Genomic DNA, 22,506 nt, shown 5'->3' on the forward strand with positions numbered 1-22,506 from the left:
TTGAGCCCCGTGACTGGCTTCTTTGTTGCCCCCTGGCTCTGATGCCCAATGGGCCCCTTATTGCTTACTTGCTTATTGCTTACCTTCTAATAGACCCTGTTATAAAGGCTCTCAACCAGGGTGCCACTAGACACTTAGATGTGCCACAGGCTACCATATAATGTTAGGAATAATGTATGTAATTGTTCACAAGATAAACTCAGAGACTTTAAATAGGAATCAAGTAAAAAACATCCTCAGCAACAGAAATAATGTTCTATTATTTTTCCAGTCAGTCAACAAACAAGTGGAAGCTAAGAGCTGGCATTTCCCAAGGGCTGCCTTGAGTCTTAAACAAAGTTGAGAGCCACTGCTCTATTAGAAGATGGCTGCTTGACCTTTCAAGCCACATACACAGTGAACTGTATCTGCATTAAGTACAGTATCCCAAGGGCTTTACCTATATCTAGGTTTGCTCTCCAATAGGCATGGCTGTTAACATCTTCCATTTGAAGATCTCATCAGCCCTTTTACATATGCTAGGCAAGTTCAAGAACCCCTGCGAGACAACTGGGTGTTTTATTCTTCATTGCATAGGTGAGGAAACTGAAGTACAAAAGGATTAAATAACTTTCCCAAGCTAAAATGTGGACCAATAAAAGAACCAAGAAATAAGCCTAGAGGTCATAACTCAGCCTTATATTTTAAGTCACTTAGACTTAACCTACAACAACTTTTTAGACGCCATGATACACATCCAAGATGGCACCCTGCAAACCACTATGTTAAAAAACCCACAGAGCACCACACTTACATCCCCAAAACAAGAATTATCCAAAACTTACCAAAAAAGCTATTATCTATACTCAGGCCCTGAGACACCACTGCACATACTCACCTGGTCAGCCTGAAATCTCCCTTTATATAAAAGACACTCCAGTAGAGAAATAGAGTGCACCTTTGAAAGGACTACCCAAATACCCCACAATAAAACTCCTGCAATAAAGAAAGAAAGCCCCGCTATGACCACATCTCTCTAGTAGCCACCTACCACCTCACACTGGAATGGATTAAAGAATCAAACAATCACAGTCCGTACTTGACAAAGATCAGACTTTGAGAGAAAGTCTCAATCCCTCTGCTCCTAGCTTTCAAACAACTCTCTAACCATGCCCATGTCATCATCAGAAGCAAATTTCCTACTGCTCAGACATCAAGTACGATGCAGTCTTGGCCTTAACAAGATGCAAAGCCTATCAATATAAACACCCCCCACAAAGACCCCATGAGAATCCATGGATCCTACACATGGTTTTCCCAAATGGTGGTACATCTGATCCAACACACCAAATGTCCTCATGGTAACTATGTGGGTAAAGCTAAAACAACTTATGCACCAGAACTAAATCTCATAAAAAAACTATAAAGGACCAAGATGCACAAATGCCATCAGGAGCACATTTTTCACAGAACAAACAACCACTCCCTTTCTGCCCTCAATATCTTTGTGCTCACGGAAAATCTACCAAATGCCTTTAAAAGACAAGTTTGCGAACACAATTTCATAAGCAGTAATCATCAAGGACTGAATACTTATATGGACTTTATGGCATATGGCAACTATCTGATTCCAGAAATTCTTCCTTCATACTACAGGTGATAACAACCCTCCTACCTTTTGACAGATCTTAAATCTCTTATCAAACTTCTTTTCTTCTGCTATTTGTTTATCTGCTACCTCTGGGAAGTTCTCCCCTTCCTTCTCCAATCTCACAGCCCTACCCATTGGTTTTGGTCAAGATGAAGAATGTCTTGCATCCTAAAGTTTGCCTAACTCCATCCAAACTAATCACTTGGTCCAATAAAAGAGGCCACACTAAGACATCCTTGCCTCTCTCCCAGTTCTTTCCTCAGATCTGTTTCTTTCCTCATTCCTTGCATATGAAAGTTTGCCTAAATCTACCAAAACCATGCAGCCTTGCCTCTTACAAGTCACTAGATAATATACTCTCAAAAATTTCAAATTACAAAAAAGTAGCTAAATGAAAGGCAGAAACATTCTACAGTTCTGATGAAGACACCTATATAAATATAATATTTTCCCAATAATGTATTTGAACCTGAAAACAACAAAATAAAGATTTGACCTCATCTCAGAAGAGCATGAGATGTTTGTTCTTAAACTGAATCTACAATACTGAGCAGCAGCAAATCATTTTTCACACATACAAAAGTGTTTCTCAGAATACCTCATAGAACCAAATCAAACAAAGTTTTTCCAGAAAGGAGCCAATTCAAACCATCTTTAGCACAGTATTGTTAAATAAATAGCACAAGTATATGGTTATTCTAGCGAAAAACTCCTACTGAATTGATTCCAGAATTCCTGGAGTAAAAAAATCAAACACAAAAAAACCACAATCCCTCCCCAACCTCAAAAAACCCCCTATATATGTTCTTAGTATTTGATTGCCAACGAAGATTCACAGTAGTTGATCTTCCTAGTGATCTACCTCATGAGGTTTAGACCACACAACTTGTTTTGCTTTGGTTTTGGCTTTGTTTGTTTTATAAGTAATCCTTCAAAGCAATTAGGATACACTGAAAATTTACACTTTCTGATCCATGGTGCCAAAGCAGAAAAATGAAATATGGCATTAGAAACTCATAAATGATCATATAAACAAAAATCATGGTATAATGCAAAAAATAAAGGATATATTTCTTTTTTTTGCATTTAACATATGATCATATTACTATAAGCAGCAAATACTTTTATCATTCATTTCACTTGCAATCCTCTTAGACCTTTCATACCTCAGTTGAACTCCACTACATAATTGCTGTCCTCTATTGCTACATGTTCAAAGCTTGTTACTTATGTGACTCTGCCTCTAAATGAGAACATGAACATGAGGGACAATGAAAAAGCAATTCAAGGTTGTCTGAAGATGGAAAAAATGATCAGATATGAACATTTTCTCAGGAGGCAAGAATTCTTTACATCTGCCTAGGCTCTTTTCACAATTATTTACCACTACACAAATACCCAAGGGTCAAAATTTACCCAAATAAATGCAAACATTTTTGTATATCTAGTAACACAGTTTCTCACCTCCCCCACCCCTTGCCAAAACCTGTTAATGAAGGATGGACAAAGGTTTAAAGTGCACACATCCATTTCCCTACCCTTTATGCTCAGATTTTGCAGGGATCTTGGATAGGGTTTTTGTTTTGTTTTGTTTTTTGTTTCAATTCAACCCCTACTTCTAGTGCTTTACATTTCTATTATAGAGTTATTGACACTCACCAAGTATAGGTGCTCAAATATCGAATAAGACTTCCCCTCCCCCAATTTCAAAATCCCTGCCTTATTCCAAGCAGAGAATGCATGCAGGAAGGGACAGAATTAAGGCTCAGCAGACATCTGTAAGCACTTCCTAACTTTCTTGCACTTAGCTTTGCAATCTAACAACATTCTTTTAAGATATAAGCATTAAAATGTGAATTTAGCATGGTTGTTAAAGCCAAAACCAGCACTGCTCACATTAGATCAGCAATGCCTTTCCATGCTGCACACCACCACATCTCACGCCCACAATAAACTCAAATGCATTTCACATCATATCAAAAACAAAAGTTGCGATTAGAAGTAAGAGCCTCTGCTACTGTGGACATGTAAAAGTCCACCGGAATCAATGGGCAAGCTGCCCATTTACAGACTAAATATTTGGCCATACAGGTTTCCCTCACTTTATGGTGTACATGCGTTCCTGGAAAACTGCACATAACTCAAATTTGCATAAAGGGAACTCACTTTACAATGCAACAAATAGGGGTATGTTTCAAGACTTTGTACTGACCCCCAGACCTATTTTTACTACTTTTACAAGATAATTTTGGTACTCACCAACAGAAGAGAGGAGTAGGAGATAAGCTAGTGGGATGCTTAGAAGCCATAATGGGAATGGCAACTACAAAACCACTTGTTACAGACAATAAGCAAGGAGCACAGATCCACACAGACTATTTTGGTACACACCACTCCCACAACGTACCACACAAAGCAGCTGACTGTGGGCTTCCACCACACTGACCACATAAGAGTGAACTTGCCTCACATATAATGAATTTTTGGTATAAAAAGGGTCATCGCATAAGAGTGAATTCACACATACAGAACCCACATAAAACGAGGGAAACCTGGATATAAATTCAGGATAGGAAGAGATCACTTGGATCACAAAGTCCAGTCCCCTGCAACTGCAAGCAAATAAGTAAGAAGTGTTAATTCCAAAAGGGTCTACAAGAACATCCTACGCTTTGTCCAGCCCCCACCCCACAACCTACATACAACCACCTACAAAACACCCCTTAGCACCCCATACAGATATAGGACCTGAAGAATCATAAGTAAAACATAAAAAATGCAAAGGCCTCAACTTGGATCTTTCTGTGATGATCATCCTTCCCTTTATCTCTGCAAACACAGAGCTCTCTAATCTTGACTCCTGGAATATAAAATCCTGAAACTTGAGACACTAACATCACATAACCGATCTCTGGCTACATTCTGCTCAGCAAGTAAAAGGTGTTTTGACTTGTAATTGTCCTGGAAAAAAAAATGTATTTAGATCTTTAAATAATACAGGGGCAATGCCTCCTACCAATGAGATAAACATGTTTAGTAGCAGACACCAGGTCCTTCCTTCTGGGACTAGTAATAGGTAAATAGCTCCCAGTGGCCGATTTTGTTTCTAGGCAAGAGGATGCTAAGCTTGGGAGGCTGTGAGCGTAACAGCCATGCAGAATACCAGACTGTGCAAAGAATGAAGCAGGGAGTGTTTGATTTTCTATGCAAGGTCACTTCAAAACTGTCCTAAAGAAATGCATAAATAAATTCTAAAGCTATCAACCACCTTTCAGATATTTGAGAGCGCATAAAAGGGACATCAACTTGAAATCTAGCCTCGTTTAAAAACAAGGTAAATGTAATCTTAGCTACTTCCCTTGTCCACACCCTGCCAGATCTTGTAATTTTATTGGCCTTAGAAAGCATTTTTCCTCCCTCTCTTGCTGTCAAGATACACAAGCAGAAGATATATAAACTGATGGATCATTAAGAGCAAAAAGTACCCTTGACTAGAACAGCTTTTTGCATAAATGTACAATACAAATACTGCAGGAGAGAAAAAAAAATCTTTCCAATCTCTTCACTTCCAAGAAAGTTAGGCAAAAGTTGTTGTGAATGTAGGTCATAAATTCACAGAAGCACAATCTTTTAAGTACCAATTTTAACAAACTGATAGCCTACTGGCTGATGAAACAAATTTCAGAGCTTGACTAATTAGGGCCTTGATCCAGCAACGAACTCATATTGATATGGAGCCCCAATTGCATCTAAGGAGTGTATCCACATGCAGTTAATTGCAAGAAAAGGGCCTAATGGACATTAAAAATAGGTAATAGCACATCATAACATGCTCTGTATAATCCTATAAATTCTATAACACCATTCCTTTGGCAGGCATGCGTATGGGTATGAAAATACATACACCACCACCACTCCAGTCTATCATGTAAATAAATGGCAACAGTATTTCCATTACATAGTTATTTTTCTAAATGTCTCCCACAGCTTGCTCAAGTAAAACACATTGCTAATGAACACTAGGCAGCGAAAACTGTGTAATAATAAGAAAGGGAGGTGGTTTGCAGATTCAACTTAATGAACTAGCTGAATGTCAGAGACCCTAGCACAGTTAAAATAATTAAACTACAAGTTTCTGCGTCTCAAGACACCAGAGCAAGGGAGAAGGACAAACAAGTAGATGAAACAAAAATAAAAGACCATGTGTTAGAAATATTATTAAAAATGCATTATCAATAGCTGTTAGCTCCCATCAATAGTGTTGTCCTTTGAATAAGCACGGCTGCCAGCCCTCCTTGTCTCCTTAATGAGAGAGGGAAGGGGGGGGTTGGAAACTGAAGGAAAAACTCCAAGAGCTCTCTTTGTTCTGCAAATTTACTATCTCTTTGTTACACTAAATCACACTTTCTTTGATGGCTCCCACAGTTCTTAGGCTAAGATAAGAATAATTGCAATCTTAGCCTTGAAGTTAAACCCTCCATAACCTCCAGTGCTTTCTGGGCAAGCGCAATAACCTAATACATATTAAGCCTATCCGCCCCGCATACTTAAGTAGTTAATTATAATACACATGGGATGCATGATCTGACGTATTCTCATGCATGTTTGTATGAACCGGAAATGAGTTGTAAGAGTTCCTGTTTCTGTACACGTGCCAGAAGAGAGGGGATAAAAGCCTGCTAATGATTGTGCTGGGGGGGCAGAGGGTTTTGATCTTTTGTCTTCTCCCTCTGACCCTATTTGCAAATATATACCTTTTGTCTCACCAACAATGTGTGCCTAAGGATTTGTTATTCAATGAGCCTCCAAAGAAAACGAACCGAGAGAGAGTTTTTTTTACCTCACATGTACAAGTAAGTCTGTTCACAAGCAAAACAGCAGTGGCTGGTCGTTCAAAGGTTTTTTTTTCTATGCATCACTACACAATTGCTACATCAGCTGTTACTAGGATTTGTAATGATTACTGATAAAGAAAGACTCCTCCTTCAAATCCTCTTCAAAGCCCACTACTTTCAGCTTGCCCTTGATAATTCATAGAAGCCATCCGCTCCCTCCCTCCTTTCCACACACACATCCAAGGTGCACACAAAGCACAATCAAACAATCTGATCTGAATTCTTTGTAAATAATGCACCAGAGCAGTTTTCTCTTCTTACTGTTTTCTTTTGGTCTCCTCTCTTCCCTCTCTTGCTGTCATTCTTGTGCAGGTTTCTAGAAAGCACTGTGAGCTAACAATTAGCATCCAAAACTAGGTCTCAAGCAATGTGGTTTCTAAACCTCACTCTAAACAAAAAGGGGGTATAAAAGTTTAGAAAGGTCACCAAACCATTCTGCTTTAAAACGCTGCCAACTTCAAACAATTCAGTCCTCATCCTGCAGTTTGAGCCAGGTGAGTGGATCTTTCCATCCAGTGGATTTCTTTTGCAGCACAGGCGTGTAACCTGATGAAGTGGACTGCAGAATTGGGCTGCTGGTGAAACCTTTGATCCCTTAAGATCAACACATGGTAAACCACATAATCTTATCTAGCTCTTATATAACACTTTTATCTCAAGACCTCACAGCACTTTACAAGATGAAGCCAGTACCACAATCCCCATTTTATATGCGAGGAAACAGAGGTGCAGAAACTTGCCCACAGTCACCTGGAAGATCAGCAGCAAAGCTTTGACCAGAATGTAGATGTCCCAAACCCCAGTTCAGCCCGCTACCCGCTACCCACTACACCACAGAAGTTGAGGCCTACACTACAACACCCTGGCAGCACAGCCCTGCCAACTCTGGGTACGTGTGGAGTCAAGGCATCACATCTTCAAAGTTGCAAAACCCTTGCTGGAGATGCAATCATGTTAACAGAAGCATTCCTGTCAGCTTAGTCAGAATCTCTCAGGGAAGTGAGCGATTTCAGCAGAAAATTCCTGTGCATCAGCATCTACACTAGGAGGTTCAAGCGATTTATCTATAGCAGCAGAGACTCCATGGTGTAGACAAGCCATAAGTGGTACGTCAGAAAACCTGACAAGATCAGAGGCTGGGAACCTATGGCCATGTGATCTGGTCCATGGACAAGGGGCTTCAGAGGCATTTGCCAGCAGCAGGGGGTTCAGCAGAAGCCACTTTCCAGTGCTGCCACAGAAAAGCACTGGCTACAGGCATTCGTTGTCCCACCTCAGAGAAAGTGATGGTGGCAGGTCTGTCTTAGCACCCATCCGCCTCTGACAAACTGGGTCATTCCAGCCCACAGCCTAAAAGGGTTGCCAACCAGTGGTCTAGACCAGCAGTCACCAACCAGTGGATCCCACAGGATCCACCAGTAGATCTAGGAGCCTCTTGCAGTAGATCTCAGAGCCTCTTGGAGTTGATCCGAGGATGGGGTGGGGGCATAAATGCCGTATGCCCCCAGAGGCTGTGGAAAGACAGCGACCACCCGCAGGTGACAGCAGTGCTGTCAGCAGTAGGGGCATGGCGCCAATGGGTGGCGGGCTGAATGCCCACGTGCATGCACATGCGCACCCCAGCCCAGCAGATCAGTCCACTGGGGAGGCAGGGGGTGGGGGCTAGATCAAGGCCCCCACAGTGAGGGACAGTGCCACAGAGGCAGGAGCAGGGATAAGCTGAGCGGGGCCCCAGGCAGGTGGGATTTACCTGCTGGGGAGGCATGCCCCCAAATATTTTTTTCTTGCTCAGCCTTTATCTGCTGCCTCCTCCTTCCCTCCCCCACAGACTTACCTGCTGGACAGGCACCACACAGTAAATCTTAGGTTGCTTTTAAACACCAAAGGTGACCTCCTACTTAAAAAGGTTGGAGAGCACTGGCCTAGCCTGCAGGGCTGCTACCACCACAGTAGCTGTGGTACATGGCAGTAAAAGGGGGCTGTTTCTTGCCAGTAAAGCTGATTCTACACTAGTGGTTCTCAAGCACTCTCATAACTTTTCTGAATTTTACCACACCCAAGTTGAAAATCACCGAGATTGATCCAAATTCAGAAAAGTTATGGAAAGACACCTTGAGGTTAAAATGGTGAGAATCACTGATCTAGCTGGTGTCACTTAAGGATGTCATGGGCAGGACCTCACCCTACCATGCCCCGCTCTTTCCACTGCCTGCACCCTGGTCTGCATCTCATGGGGCAAAGGGCAGCCTCTGCTGCTGAGTCTGCAGTCTCATGAACCAGGCACCCCCCCAATAGACCTTCCCACCAGCCCTGGGGGTGGCCTACAAAGCATGGCTCCTGTCTATGCCTCTGCCCCCTCACAGGAGAGCGCACTGCTGGGAACATGGAGAGGGCTGGCACAGGGACTGGAGAAGGCAGCAACAGTGGCAGCAGTTCCTGGAAAAGCTTCTCTAGGCACTGCTGGAATAGCTGGGGCAGGAGCAGGGTGCTGGAGAGGGGAAAAGACCACTTACCTCCTCACACAGGGACTAGGCAGGCAGCAGGGCACCCCGGTGAGTACTGCTGTTCTAGGACAGAGAGGTTTGCTGAGTTATGCTGGTATAGGCAAAGCTTAATTTAGACAGTATTGCAGGGAAGCGTGCTTCGAAGTCCCATAGCTATCAAGGATTTGTTTGAACAATAAGTCATTTAAAACACAAGAGAATGGTAACAAGAACATTGAAACGAGACAAAAGCAGGTTTCATGGTCAAGATACTGCTGGTCAGGTGATGCTTGTGGTCCCCGAGAATATTTGGGCATGAACACACACAACACTTGGAACAATTTAAACGTGGTTTAAATGTGAAGCAGACAGACATACAAACCTGCTAAACTGGTCTAAATTTGCCTGGAATGGTTTAAAAGTGTATCTGAAAAATCAAGTCTTACTTTGAACTGCTTCACTGTGAATTGGTTCAGTGTCATGCGTGGACATCAAACAGAAGATGGCTAAACACTTTAAAACTGCTTGTAAAACTAGTGAAGAGAGAATTAAGCATCCAGGCTTTTATCCCCATGAAATCTTTGAAAACTCCTGGCGCTCTGGTGTAGTGCCCGAAGACTGGAAAAAGGCCAATCTGGTGCCTATCTTCAAGAAAGGGAGGAAAGTGGATCCAGCAAACTACAGGCCCATCAGCCTAACTTCTATCCTGGGGAAGATCTTAGAAAAGTTTATTAAGGAGGCCATCCTTAATGGACTGGCCAACGCCAACATCCTGAGGGATAGCCAGCATAGGTTTGTTGCAGGTAGGTCTTGTTTGACCAATCTCAATTCCTTTTATGAACAGGTGACCTGTCACCTGGACAAGGGAGAAAAGATTGATGTCATATATCTTGACTTCAAAAAAGCCTTCGATCTGGTATCCCATGATCACCTCTTGGCCAAATTGGCCAGTTGTGGCCTTGGGTCCACCATGATCCACTGGCTGGAGAAATGGCTTTGTGGTCGGACCCAGATGGTGATAATTGATGCAAGTCAATCGTCATGGTGCCCTGTGACCATTGGGGTCCCCCACAGCTCTGTCCTTGGACCCATATTGTTCAACATCTTCATTAATGATGTGAACATTGGAGTCAGAAGCAGACTGGCCAAGCTCGCCGATGACACCAAACTTTGGGGCAAAGCATCAACACCAGAAGACAGGCGGGTGATCCAGGCTGACCTGACAAGCTCAGCATATGGGCAGATGAGAACCTGATGGTGTTTAACACCGAAAAATGCAAGGTTCTCCACCTTGGGAAGAAAAACCCGCAGTATGCTTATAGGCTCGGCAGTGTTACGCTGGCTAGCACTACAGAAGAAAGAGACTTGGAGGTCATCATTGACCACAAGATGAGCATGAGCCTGCAATGCGATGCTGCAGCTACTAAAGTGACCAAAACGCTGGCTTGCATCCATAGATGCTTCTCAAGCAAATCCCGGGATGTCGTCATTCTCCCCTTGTACTCGGCCTTGGTGAACTGGAGTACTGCATCCAGTTTTGGGCTCCGCAATTCAAAAAGGACGTGGAGAATGTTGAGAGAGTCCAGAGGAGAGCCACGCGCATGATCAAAGGTCAGGAAAACAGACCTTATGACGACAGGGTGAGCGCCATGGGGCTCTTTAGCCTGGAAAAGCGCAAGCTCAGGGGTGATCTGATGGCCACCTATAAGTTTATCAGGGGTGACCACCAGGATCTGAGGAAACGTTTGTTCACCAGAGCGCCACAAGGGATGACAAGGTTGAATGGTCATAAACTCCTGCAAGACCGTTTCAGGCTGGACATAAGGAAGAATTTCTTTACTGTCCGAGCCCTCAAGGTCTGGAACAGCCTGCTATCGGAGGTGGTTCAAGCACCTACATTGAACACCTTCAAGAGCAAACTGGATGCTTATCTTGCTGGGATCCTATGACCTCAGCTGATTTCCTGCCCTTTGGGTGGGGGGCTGGACTTGATGATCTTTCAAGGTCCCTTCCAGCCCTAATGTCTATGAAATTATCTGAATCAACAAAGAACCCAGCAAAAATATACTTTTCTAATTTGGGCCAACTTAGATGGATTCAGCCAGTCACAGAAAGAATCAACATGCAGCTATGACTATGACCAACAACTATCAATCTACTGCTTATAATGGGATGCGCCCAGAGAGTGGTGGTGGATGGGGTGTTTCTCCCTGGAGGGATGTGGGCAATGATGTCCCCCAACGCTCTGTCCTTGGACCAGTACTGTTTAATATCTTCATCAGCAATTTAGATGGTGTTGAAAGCACCTTGTCCAAATTTGCAGATGACACTTAACTATGGGGCACATTAACACACTGGAGGGCTGGGAACAAATTTAGGCAGATTTGGACATACTGGGGAAGTGACAGATCAGAATAGGATGTAATTCAACAAGGATAAATGCAAGGTGCTGCACCTGGAAAGAAAGAATCTCCAACACACCTACAAACTGGGAGATACCATTCTGAGCACCACAACAGTGGAAAGAGATCTCGGAGTCCTGGCTGATGCAAAAATGAACATGAGTCACCAGTGTGACGAGGTAATAAGCAAGGCTAACTGCGCTCTTTCTTGCATCAGCAGGAGTATCATGAGCAGGTCTAGGGAAGTGATAATTCCCCTCTATGCAGCACTGGTGAGGCTGCAGATGGAGTACTGCATCCAGTTTTGGGTGCCGCACTTCAAGAGGGATGCAGATAACCTTGAGAGGGTTCAGAGGAGGGCTACTCATATGGTTGAGGGCCTGCAGATAACACCCTATGAAGACAGACTGATGGATCTGAATCTCTTCAGCCTTCGCAAGAGAAGGCTGAGAGGTGATCTTGTGGCTGCCTACAAACTCTTCAGGGGAGGGCAGCAGGGAATAGGGGACACTTTGTTTACCAGGGCACCTCTCAGGGTTACCAGAAATAATGGCCACAAACTGAAGGAGAACAGATTTAGATTGGACATAAGGAAGAAATTCTTTATGGTAAGGGTTGCCAAAATATAGAATGGACTTCAAGGGAAGTGGTGCTTTCCTCTACCCTGGAGATGTTCAAGAAGAGGTTCGACAGGCATCTGGCTGGAGTTACCTAACTCCAGCGCTCTTTCCTGCCTCAAACAGGGTGTCGGACCCGATAATCTACCAGGTCCCTTCCAACTCTAGAAATCTACTCAGCTCAACATCTGAGCTCACCATCAACATCCATCTTTCTAAAGGAACAAGAGAGAAAGAGTCAACCAAATCCGATACAAACAAATCAGCCAATGAACCGCACAAGGGAATGCTAAACAAGAAGGCAAGCTCTGAAGAGCATATTTAAATTAACCTAATACCATATTAAATCTATAGAAAATGGACCTTCATGCTTTATAGACTACATGTAATTTATCTGTGTCTTCTCTAAGCTGTTGTTATGCCATATTTCTAGGGTTCACATTGTACACACCACCTTAGAGAAGGCTGCTTTGAGAAGTAAATGGTGTGAGATTATGTAATAAAAAGACTTCTATATCTCCATGGACTTGCAAATGCGAGCAAAAAAATACACTAAGTCAGGACAAGAAGTTATCATTTCAAAAACAGGAAGAGGTATTTAAACAGATTGGTTGTACTTATTTAATTTCAAGTTTGACCAACACCCACCTCTGCTATTATAAGTGTCACGAGATCTTTAAAGACTGTAGCTGCTCAGGTTTAGTTTTAACATCTCATCTGAAAGATGTACCTCCAACAGCTCAGTACCGATTACTGCTCAGTCTGGGTCCTAGAACTGCAATGACTGAAGAAAAGGCACCACTGACCCCAAAATATCAACATTATTTAATCAGCACTGTGGTTCTTCTTGGATATCTGCCATACAAATACTGGTCAGACCCAACTCTTAGGTACTTATGAGATCTGAAGGATCAGAATGTTAATGTTGTGCAATTACTTACAGATTTTTCAATTTAAGCCAAATGAATCAAAACATTAAAATATTATTAAGTATAAATGTAATACACTTGAGATGAACTTAAGGAAAAGCCTCAAATAACAGATTTCCATATCACCTCTTCTCCACCGCTACTTCCAGGGTAATAAGCTTGTAAAAGGTTATATGAAAAACATGATTTTTTCTTTCTAGAATTAAAAAAAAAAAGTAAAAAAATGGATCTTTAAAGCTAGATGTATTGACTGAAACTTTTGTAATGGACAAATTATCTTTGAACAATAAAACAAGTGTTGCTCTAGAAAATCCCTCGACTCTGGCAGCATTTTATAGATTAAAGAATACTGATACAATCACTGCATTTTAGCTAATGAGGAGGTTCTTCTCACCTACCTTAAAATAACTTTTTTTTAAAAAGTAGCAACTTTTCAGCAGAAATTCTTAATTCCCATTCAAATCCCAGTACTGAATATATCTGATAATATTAAAAGATACCTACTCGCTATTGCTGAATTCACCTTATGACCAAAGCAGTGACCATTCCTCAAGTCAGGTTAGTAGGACTTTGCTCCCAGTGAAGCCTCAGTAAGAAGCTAATGACGTTATTAATAGCCTTTAAACCTAATAGGTCATGTCAGTTAAATGTAAGAGTAATAATCCATTTATGACCTGGATTTTCACAGGGAAAGTAGTTTAATTATTTAAAATACACTTTTAAATTAAATTAAAATCTTGAAAATCATAAGTCAATCTGCCAAAACCTAAAGTAAACTATTTACTACACTTTGCTAACCTCCAAGGGCTTATAGGAGAAATGGAGGACACCCCCCTTTCAACAGAATTTCCCCCCTACCAACTTCAACAGAAGCACGCTGGAACACATACATATCTACATCTCCATACACATACGGATATACGTACAGCTACCTGTACCAAGGGACTACAGTTCCAAAAACTCTTCTGTTAAGATGCACAAGAAAGTAAGGATTTCTTTCTGCTTTTCATTACCAAGAAGCCTAATCCCAAATCATCAACTCATGAAATTCACCTTATAGCAATGAAATCCACATTGAGCTGGAGTAATGAAGCTGTATCTTGATCTGAAGCACCAGACAGGATACAGAGTTTATTTGAAATTTCTGATTCAAAATCCCACCTTCTTCTTACATTGCACTGCATTGCATTTATAAGGATAAATGAGGAAACTCACATGTCCATTATAAAGAATACCAAAATAAGAGGAGGGAAATGCTCATACTTCAGGGCATAAGAGAAACATTACTTGAAGTTTAGAAGCTGTCCTTGTAACCATGCTAATGCAGGATTGTCTGCCTCATTATTTCTTAAACCTTTGGCTGATGCTTCTTAATCTTTTGGCTGTTGGAGATTTAAGGAAGCTGGGAAAAGACAGATCATTGGCCTGATCTGATATTGCAAATTCCTAGAAGTCACTAGAAAGGTGTAAACATGCCCCTGCCTCCCCCAAAGACACACTTTGATCTGTTACCTGGAAATCCTACTAAGCCCTACCTGTCACCCTGTTCTTCCAAGAGAAGAGTAATAAACTAAAAAAAGCAGATCAAATCCATTTCAAACCAACAAAACGCATGCCTTAGGAATGCACTTGTCAATATATCTCTGCCTGACATTTTAACTAAATCTATTGACATAGAACTGTGGCTTGTTCTTTTCACTGGCAAATGACATGGCACATGTTGGCACAAGAGCCAAAAGATTTCAGGAGCGTAGCAGTCAGCTCATGGAAAAATTTAGACTGTTTACACTTATTTGAAAACCGTTTGGTTCATATGCCACGTTCCCTCTTGAATTAAAATTTACCCTGGTATATGGACACTTCTATTGGCTTCTAGACAGTTACCAAATTGATGACCAGACACTTCATTAATACATGGCCTGGCTACAAGATGAAGAAATATGATTTGTGCTCTGCATGGAAGAATTCTCCTCTATTTCCTCAGTTCAAGCTATATTCCAGACTTATCAGATGCAAGTAGTTCACCTCCAGCAGCACACTGGCAAGCAACAAAGACCTAGTAAAGTAGAAATCACCTGGAACAGGGCTATCCAACTAGTGGGCCAAACCTGGTCCCTGAATGGTTAACTTGCAGCCCCCGGGCTCTCAGTCCAGGCACTGCTCCCTCCATCACTCTTCTGCTACTGCCACATGGGTCTCAGGCTCAACATCTCTCCTCCAGCTTCTGCTTCTTGCCCCCAGAGTGGAACAGGGTCGTGTGGACCATAGAGCTGAGGGAGCCTGCAGCCAAGGGGGTTCAGCAGGCCCAGTGCAGTATAGTGGGAGTTGCCCACCACATGGAGCTGTGGGAGGGAAGGGCACTGCATGGCATGGTACAGCATGTGGGAGAGGGCCATACGGGTATCAGGTAGTAGGAGGAGACCACACAGTACAGCATGGTGCAGCTGCGAGGAAGCATCAAGGGGGAAGGGAAGGGGCTTCAAGCTGCATGTGCTCCCCTAGCCACTCAAGCTGGACAGCCCAGATGTGTATAAACAGGCTGCATCATGCTCTAAGAGTGATAAAATTTGGTCTCAGCCTAGTTGCTAGGAGTGACTATTGAGTGGTCCATAGTCTTGGGCACCCAGCCAACCTTCATAAATCTGTGCACTATCTACCCAGGTATCCCCACAGAGTGTAAATGAGGTGTACAGATCATTCGCTTTTGTTTCTTAGAATCAGTTGACATCCTACTCGTGGTAAACACTTACCAACACATTGAGGTCCAGCTTATACCTCACTATTCTTCCTGGTGAGGACTTAACAAAACACCAGGTATGTGTATGCCTTGCACATACCATATAAACCCTAGGTTTACCGGAGTAAATTGGGGGTGGTAACCTACAGCTTGCAGGAGTTCTCCCTGCACTACGCCACAGTTGGTACGTGGTACTCTGAGGAAGGTCTGCACATGCCACACTTCAAATCAAACACCACAGGCTCTGGCACAGGGGAGGCTTTCACCATACCAGGCTGGAGTTGAGCATCAGGGAGAAGTGGCAGCTGGGTTTTAAAACCCTTATCTTCTATTGAGGTTTAAAAGCCTGACTCCCCTCTGCCCCCCTCCACCAGAAAGTTTTGCCAACTACATGGAACCTGAAAGTGCAGACTGGTGAACATGCCAATAGAAATGATAACACCATGTTCATACAAGATATGAATGGTTGCTTCCATCTGGAAACTACAAATCCTTTATACAGTAGTTGAGATGACTCCAGAGTCCTTGTCTCTCCTGAAAGTATCTTTCCTTTGTTCTGCAGGGATTCATAGAATCCTTACCTTGAAAGAAACTGGTCTTGTCCAGTCCTGACTCCAATATCCCACTCCTTATTAAGGGCCCCAGGATGTCAAAATGTACCAGTAACTCAGAAGAAAAAGCAATTTGACTCCCATTAAGAAAATAAATAGAAGCTTTCTTAATGCTGAAAGCAACAGCACCTTCTGTAGGAAACAGGTTTAGAAATGGGCTTGGGACTTTCACTCCTGGGACCAGAGGATAAACAGATCCTACAGGTAGCTGGGATTTATACCTGACTCCTAATGTTATGTCCCCAGCTAGAGGGAATATGTTAGTGCACCTTTAGGGAGTAAGATAAACTCTTATCTTCCAGCTTGGAGTTGATGGTATTACTCAGAATCAAACATTTCTCTATGGAGGAGGACTGAAGGAGTGAAAAGGCAAAAAAGCATACTGTAATGGAGGAAATGCCTACTTAAAGCAGAACTGAAAGAAACTCCACATGCTAAAAGGTAACAAGCAAGAGACTTCAGTGACGCTCCTAAGGGGAGGCATTATACATATATGCTCCTTTAAATCATGAAAGACTAGCTCCTTTCCTGGGCCCAGGGACCAAAGACACAATTACACGAGCCAACCCAGCAGAAGTCATGGCAAGGTAGCGCCTGAGAAACCAACCAGTTCAGAGTCACAAGTTTTCACAGACAACAGTCTACTTCTTCAGATGCTAGGAATGGATCTGTAGATTACACTAACTGGTTCAAAGCAGCATAAATCATGTCAACCTTGAGTAGGATCATCTATCCAAAAAAACCCACCAAGAAAACACCACAAACAAACAAACAAACAAAAAAACTTGCAGAGCTAAGAATCTCAAGGCTTAAAAACAGTCTTCTTTTTCCTTTATATTTAAAAGTATGTAGGCAAAAAACTCAAAAACTGCAAATATAAACTATGGGCTAAGTTATCATGTTGACTTCCCAACAGTTAAGCATTTGTATAGCAAAGTTGTAGAAGAGATTCATTAAAAAAAATAGGGTTGGAAGGGACCTCAGGAGGTCATCTAGTCCAACTCTCTGCTCAAAGCTGGACCATCCCCAACCAGATCTGACCCAAAGCTTTGTCTAGCCACGTCTTAAAAACCTCCAAGAATGGAGATTCCACAACCTCCCTGGGTTGCCTGTTCCAGTGCTTTACTGTCTTCCCCTGAGAACGTTCTTCCTAATATCTAACCTAAACTTCCCTGTTGCAATTTAAGAGTGTTGCCTCTTTGTCCTGTCATCTGCCACCACTGAAAACAGTCTAGCTCAGGGGTAGGGAACCCCTGGCATGGGTGCAAGAGTGTGGCACACAAAGGCATCTTGCTTGGCATGTGTTTGGGGGGAAACGGTGGGGAAGGGGCCTGTACTGCACTGCCACTACAAGAAACAGGCCCCTCACGGCTCCCCTGCCATCCACCCCTGGCACACCAACATCTTACGAGTCAAGGCTGCAGGTGTTTTTGGCACTCTGCCCAAAAACATTGCCAACCCCTGGATCCTCTTTGGAACCACCCTTCAGGTAGTTGAAGGCTGCTATTAAATTATCCCTTAGTCTTCTCTTCTGCAGAACAGGATAACAGGGGCTGCTTTCTTTCAGCATGGTCAAGCATTAATTTGCAGCACTAAGACTATCACAGAAAGTCTTAGCACTGGAAAACTAGGTCAGGACTGGGACATACAGGCATTCTAGGCCCCTGGCTGGGAAGCTACATAGGTGACCTCCCCAGCCTGCAGGTACTAGAGAGCTACCCCCACTTTTAGAGGATCCCAGTGAAAGGCAGCCTGCATTCTCCCTTAACAAGGAAGGGGGCAGGCTGTCAATGGGCACTGGCACATGCCAAAAAAGGCAGCTGCCACAAAAAAACCCTCATCCTATAAGAACTACTCTCCTCGCCCCTTTCATACCCCACCTCCTGCATAGACTGGCATAACTTTGGTGCAGGGCAAGGAGCACACCTCTCCCCTTTTGGGACAGACAGACAGACAGACAAAGAGGAGGACTGTGGGAAAGAGGGGACATAACTCTCTTCTACAAAAAAAGTCCCTGAATGGCTATATGCTCCCCTGTCTTAGCCCTTTGTTTCACACTCTCAGGTTATTATTTTAACTGCTTTTCCTGCTATTCACTCTTGCCACTTAAGTGATACCCAATTTGTAATTTATACCATTTTACAACTCTCCAGATTTGGGCTGTTACTGAACATTTAATCCTAACCTTCTATAAAGCCCAGTTACGTTAGACTGTTCTCTGTGGGTTTTTATTCTATTTATTTAGCTAACATGAAAGCTTAAAAATCCCTCTAAAATGTTTCAAAATTGGTTAAATAATACAAAACTCAAGACATTATGCTGTACTTTAGAACATAAATGTGTAATAAAAGTTTTGGTTTAAACTGAGAGTTTGGCTTGAATTAAAATCAGGGACTGAATAGGAGCACTGACATGATATGCTAGAAAAGAAAATATAGTCAGACAGTTTGTTCTCTGGAATTCAATGAGTCTTGCTCTTTTGGCGCTCTGTATTTCTGTGCACAAAGAAGGGCTGAAATATTCAGTTTATTTTCTCAATTTACAACAACAAAAATAAGGAACAAAAGTAAAGTCTTCTCAGGGAAGTAGAAGGTGTACATCTCTCCTTTGTGATATTATATTCAGTGCAAAATACAATATCATTTCCAATCATTGTCAGAAGCATAGTCTGCAAAAATGCAAAGGTGAAATACAACAGGGAATCAGAACTCAGTTACATACACAACCACAATGTCTCATTTTGTTCCAAAATGAGCAACAAGTAACCATTAATAGAGGCCATGACACTACAAGCACACTAATAATGGCATCAGACCTAAAATATACAGTTGGCAGCTGATTTTAAGTCTCACGCAAAACAAACGCTTGAAATTTCTATTTTGCCATTGTGCTGTCTCTAGCCTTGCACAGATGATTGTACAAATGACAACTATGACGACAAAGGTGAAAAAGGGTCCCAAATTCAAGAATTCTCTCAATTAAATTCATGGAATTTTGGTGTGAAAGTTGTGCTGAATTAGTGAATCAGATATCAATGAGATGAGCTAACACCCTCAAAAATTGAATGAAACTTACCTGTTCTTCTCTCTCTTTGTCTTTGGTCTTGCTCCTGCAGACTCTGGAAGAGGTAACATCCTGAGCTGGAATGACAGAGATCTGATGTAGTGGCATGTTCATCACACCGTCTTGTTTGGTCCTCTTATTTAAAGGAAGGAGTCCTGGGTACAGGGCAAATTTGGTGCCATTGCCAGGCCTTGCACCTAAAGAAATAAGGTACAATTCAATTATTTTGGCGCTTCTTTTTCACTGCCAAAAAAATGAGTTGTACTGAGTAATACTTCACACCTGATTTCTACATAATAAAAGAGAAGATTTGGAACCATGGCTGGGTTTGGGATTGGGAATGGGGTGCGGAAATTATTAAGAAACAAAATTGCATGGATCAAAAGTTATCAAATCTTTTTAGCTTATTGGCGTGAATTCAGACCCTGAACCCAGCAAGAGTTATCCAATGGCTGCTCTGTCTGTTCATGTAGATTATTTTAGTATATTGTGTGGCTGCTCTGAAGCCTACCACACAATATACTAAAATAATCTACATTAAAAGACAGGAAATACCAAAATTAAGACTGTATAGCATGCTTGTCTGAAGGGCTAAGCCTCTCTGTAGAGATGGCCCATGTACGGTCTGGTCAGCATACATCACAAGTATTGTGAAAGGATGCAATATGCACAGAGGCAGAACCTTTAGAGATTTTTTTTAGCTACTAAAAAATCAAAAGGAGTCTGCACTGTGCATACATGAATTGAGATTTTTTTTTCCCCCAAAACAAAAGAATCCTGGCAAATTGGAGTGGATCTTCACAGGTACTGCCAAAACGCATCCCTGGATACCGGCTATCTCCCCAGCCAAGCAGAATCAATTGTTCCAAAACACAGGAGCCCAAGTACTTATTAAGGAAAAGGTTGACAATTTTAACATGGGTAAATCCACATATATTTTTTCCTGAGCTTCGTTCTCAGCAATAGGTGCACTGCTTTGGCTGAAAACGACAAAAGAGTGTAGGCTGCCAAAAAAAAAAAAAAAAAAGTGAGATTTGGCTTCAGACAGACATCTTGTATCGAAATTTCAGCCAAACAGGTGAAGTCTGGCAAAGTCCTAAGCAACTGACAATGAGGTTACATGATGGTAAGTGTCATAGAAACCTACATTAATAGAGCTGGGATGGACCACAGGAGATCTAGTCCAGGGGTGGGCAACATATAATCTGTGGGCCCCTTGGTCCCACCTGGCCATGGCGCCAGTTCCGCAGGCGTGCGGGGAGTGGATCAGGGCTCTGCCTCAGACCCGATTCCACGCTGTCACCACTCCAGAATCCCAATCCCAGGCTCCACCTGCCTGTTTTACTCCCAAACATGACTCCCCGCCCACCCACAACCCCATCCCATGAGCCCAGCTGTGCACCCTGCACACACGGATCCTGGCCAGTCTCCATACAGATTTCAGGATCACTGGGCAGTGATAGCATAGGGCCGAGGCCCGGGGCAGACCTGCAATCCACTCGCTGCCTGCCCTTGCCTGCAGAACCAGCCCCCATCTCGGGGCGTGTAGGCAGAGTTGCAGCTCTGCCCTAGGCCCAGGCCCCACACTGTCACTACCCCATGATCCTGCTCCCAACCCTGGCCCATCTGCCTATCCCACTCCTGGATGCTACGCCCCACTCACCCACAGTCCTATCCCAACCACCTGGCTGCATGTGGGGGCCACTTAGAGAGTTTTGGTGAGCTGTTGGCGGGGGTTGGGTGAGGGCTGGACTTGATCTTTTGAGGTCCCTTCCAGCTCTTAATTTCTATGATACTCCAGGTCACTAAAACTCCCTAAGGGGCCCTCCAGCCAAAATAACTGCCCTCTTTCCACCCGCCCTCTTGCCACCTGCTTTCCCTGCCAAACCCCCCTCCGCAGGGAAAGACAGTGGGGAGGGAAGGGCAGCCGTTGGGCCAGAGCCCGAGCACTCTTCCCACCCGCTTTCCTTGGGATGCCCCCTGATCTAGTCCACCCTCTTGCTCAAAGCAGGATCAACCTTGACTAAAGCAGCACAGGAAAGTGTCAGTCTAACCTGCTCTGGAAAATTCTCAGGGATAGAACTTACACAACCACTCTGGATAACCCGTTCCAATGCTCAGCCACCCTCAGAGAGTAAGTTCTTCCTATGGAGGTGCACTGATATATCAGTCCATATCAGATTGGTACCAATAAAAGGAAAATTAACAGCATCAGCAATCAGCCTTTTTTAAGCCGATAATGTCAGCAATACATGCTGCATGCGTGTGCGCAGCTGCAGCATGCACACAGCCAGGAATGCAGCCTGGCAGCTTGGAGAGCAGTGTCTGGCTGGTAAGTCTGTGGTGGGGAGCATGGGGGAGGGGCAGATTGAGGCCCCCACAGTGAGGGAGGGAGCAAGGCAGGGGCAGGCACTGTCTAACCAAAGCGGTGAGTGCAATCCCAGGAGCAGAACGGACCTATGGGCAGCTCATCCGGGGGATGTTGGGAGGGGGGTGGCTCCCCACTGCTGTGCGCACCCACAGGGGAAGCATGTCCCCCCCAGATCTGTGGGCAGGACAAGAGCAGGCTGCCTGCTGCAGGCTCAAGGCCAGCCTCTTCTTGGCAGGGAGGCTGGGCCAGGGCTGCGCTCAGTGACAGCGCTGGGAGGGGTGGATACATCAATTTCTGAGGAGGTTGTAGCTCATCCTGTACCACCCCTCACAGTGCCACCACCACCACTAACACCTACCCCAAGTGCAGCCCTAGCCCAGCCCCCCCGCTGGGAACAGGCTGGCACATACCCTGTCCCTTAGCCTGCACTAGGCAATCCACCCTCACCCTGTACACAAGTCTAGAGGGCATATACCCCCCATGCCTCCCCCAGGAGAGCGCAGTGGCAGGGAGCCATCCACCTTCCAGGTGAGCCTCCCGTGGGGCTGTCCTACTCCTGGGGTCACACTCACTGCCCCAGCTGGACAGCTCCTGCCCCTACCTCTACCCTACTCCCTCACTGTGGGGGTCTCAATCTGCCCTCCCCTAACATGCCACTTCCCTCCCAGATACCCCTTCCCCCTACAGACTTATTATCAGCAGGGAGTTGCTCTCCAATCTGCCAGGCTGCATATTGGCTATTGGATTGGTATTGGCCAATATGGCTGG

The 22,506-nt window shown here is 43.7% G+C and overlaps 1 protein-coding gene across 1 annotated transcript in view; it reads right to left on the bottom strand.

The window, feature by feature from the left end:
• Positions 1 to 22,506, bottom strand: part of LOC149859560 (uncharacterized) — a 197,853-nt gene that overhangs the window by 140,673 nt on the left and 34,674 nt on the right. The window contains 1 exon segment of the mRNA XM_090057903.1: positions 19,380 to 19,564. Within this exon segment, the coding sequence (XP_089914029.1) occupies positions 19,380 to 19,564 (185 nt within the window).

The sequence above is a fragment of the Crocodylus siamensis genome, chromosome 7 (assembly GCF_052110815.1).
Source record: "Crocodylus siamensis isolate JL-2025a chromosome 7, ASM5211081v1, whole genome shotgun sequence".
In the NCBI taxonomy this organism is placed as follows: domain Eukaryota; kingdom Metazoa; phylum Chordata; order Crocodylia; family Crocodylidae; genus Crocodylus; species Crocodylus siamensis.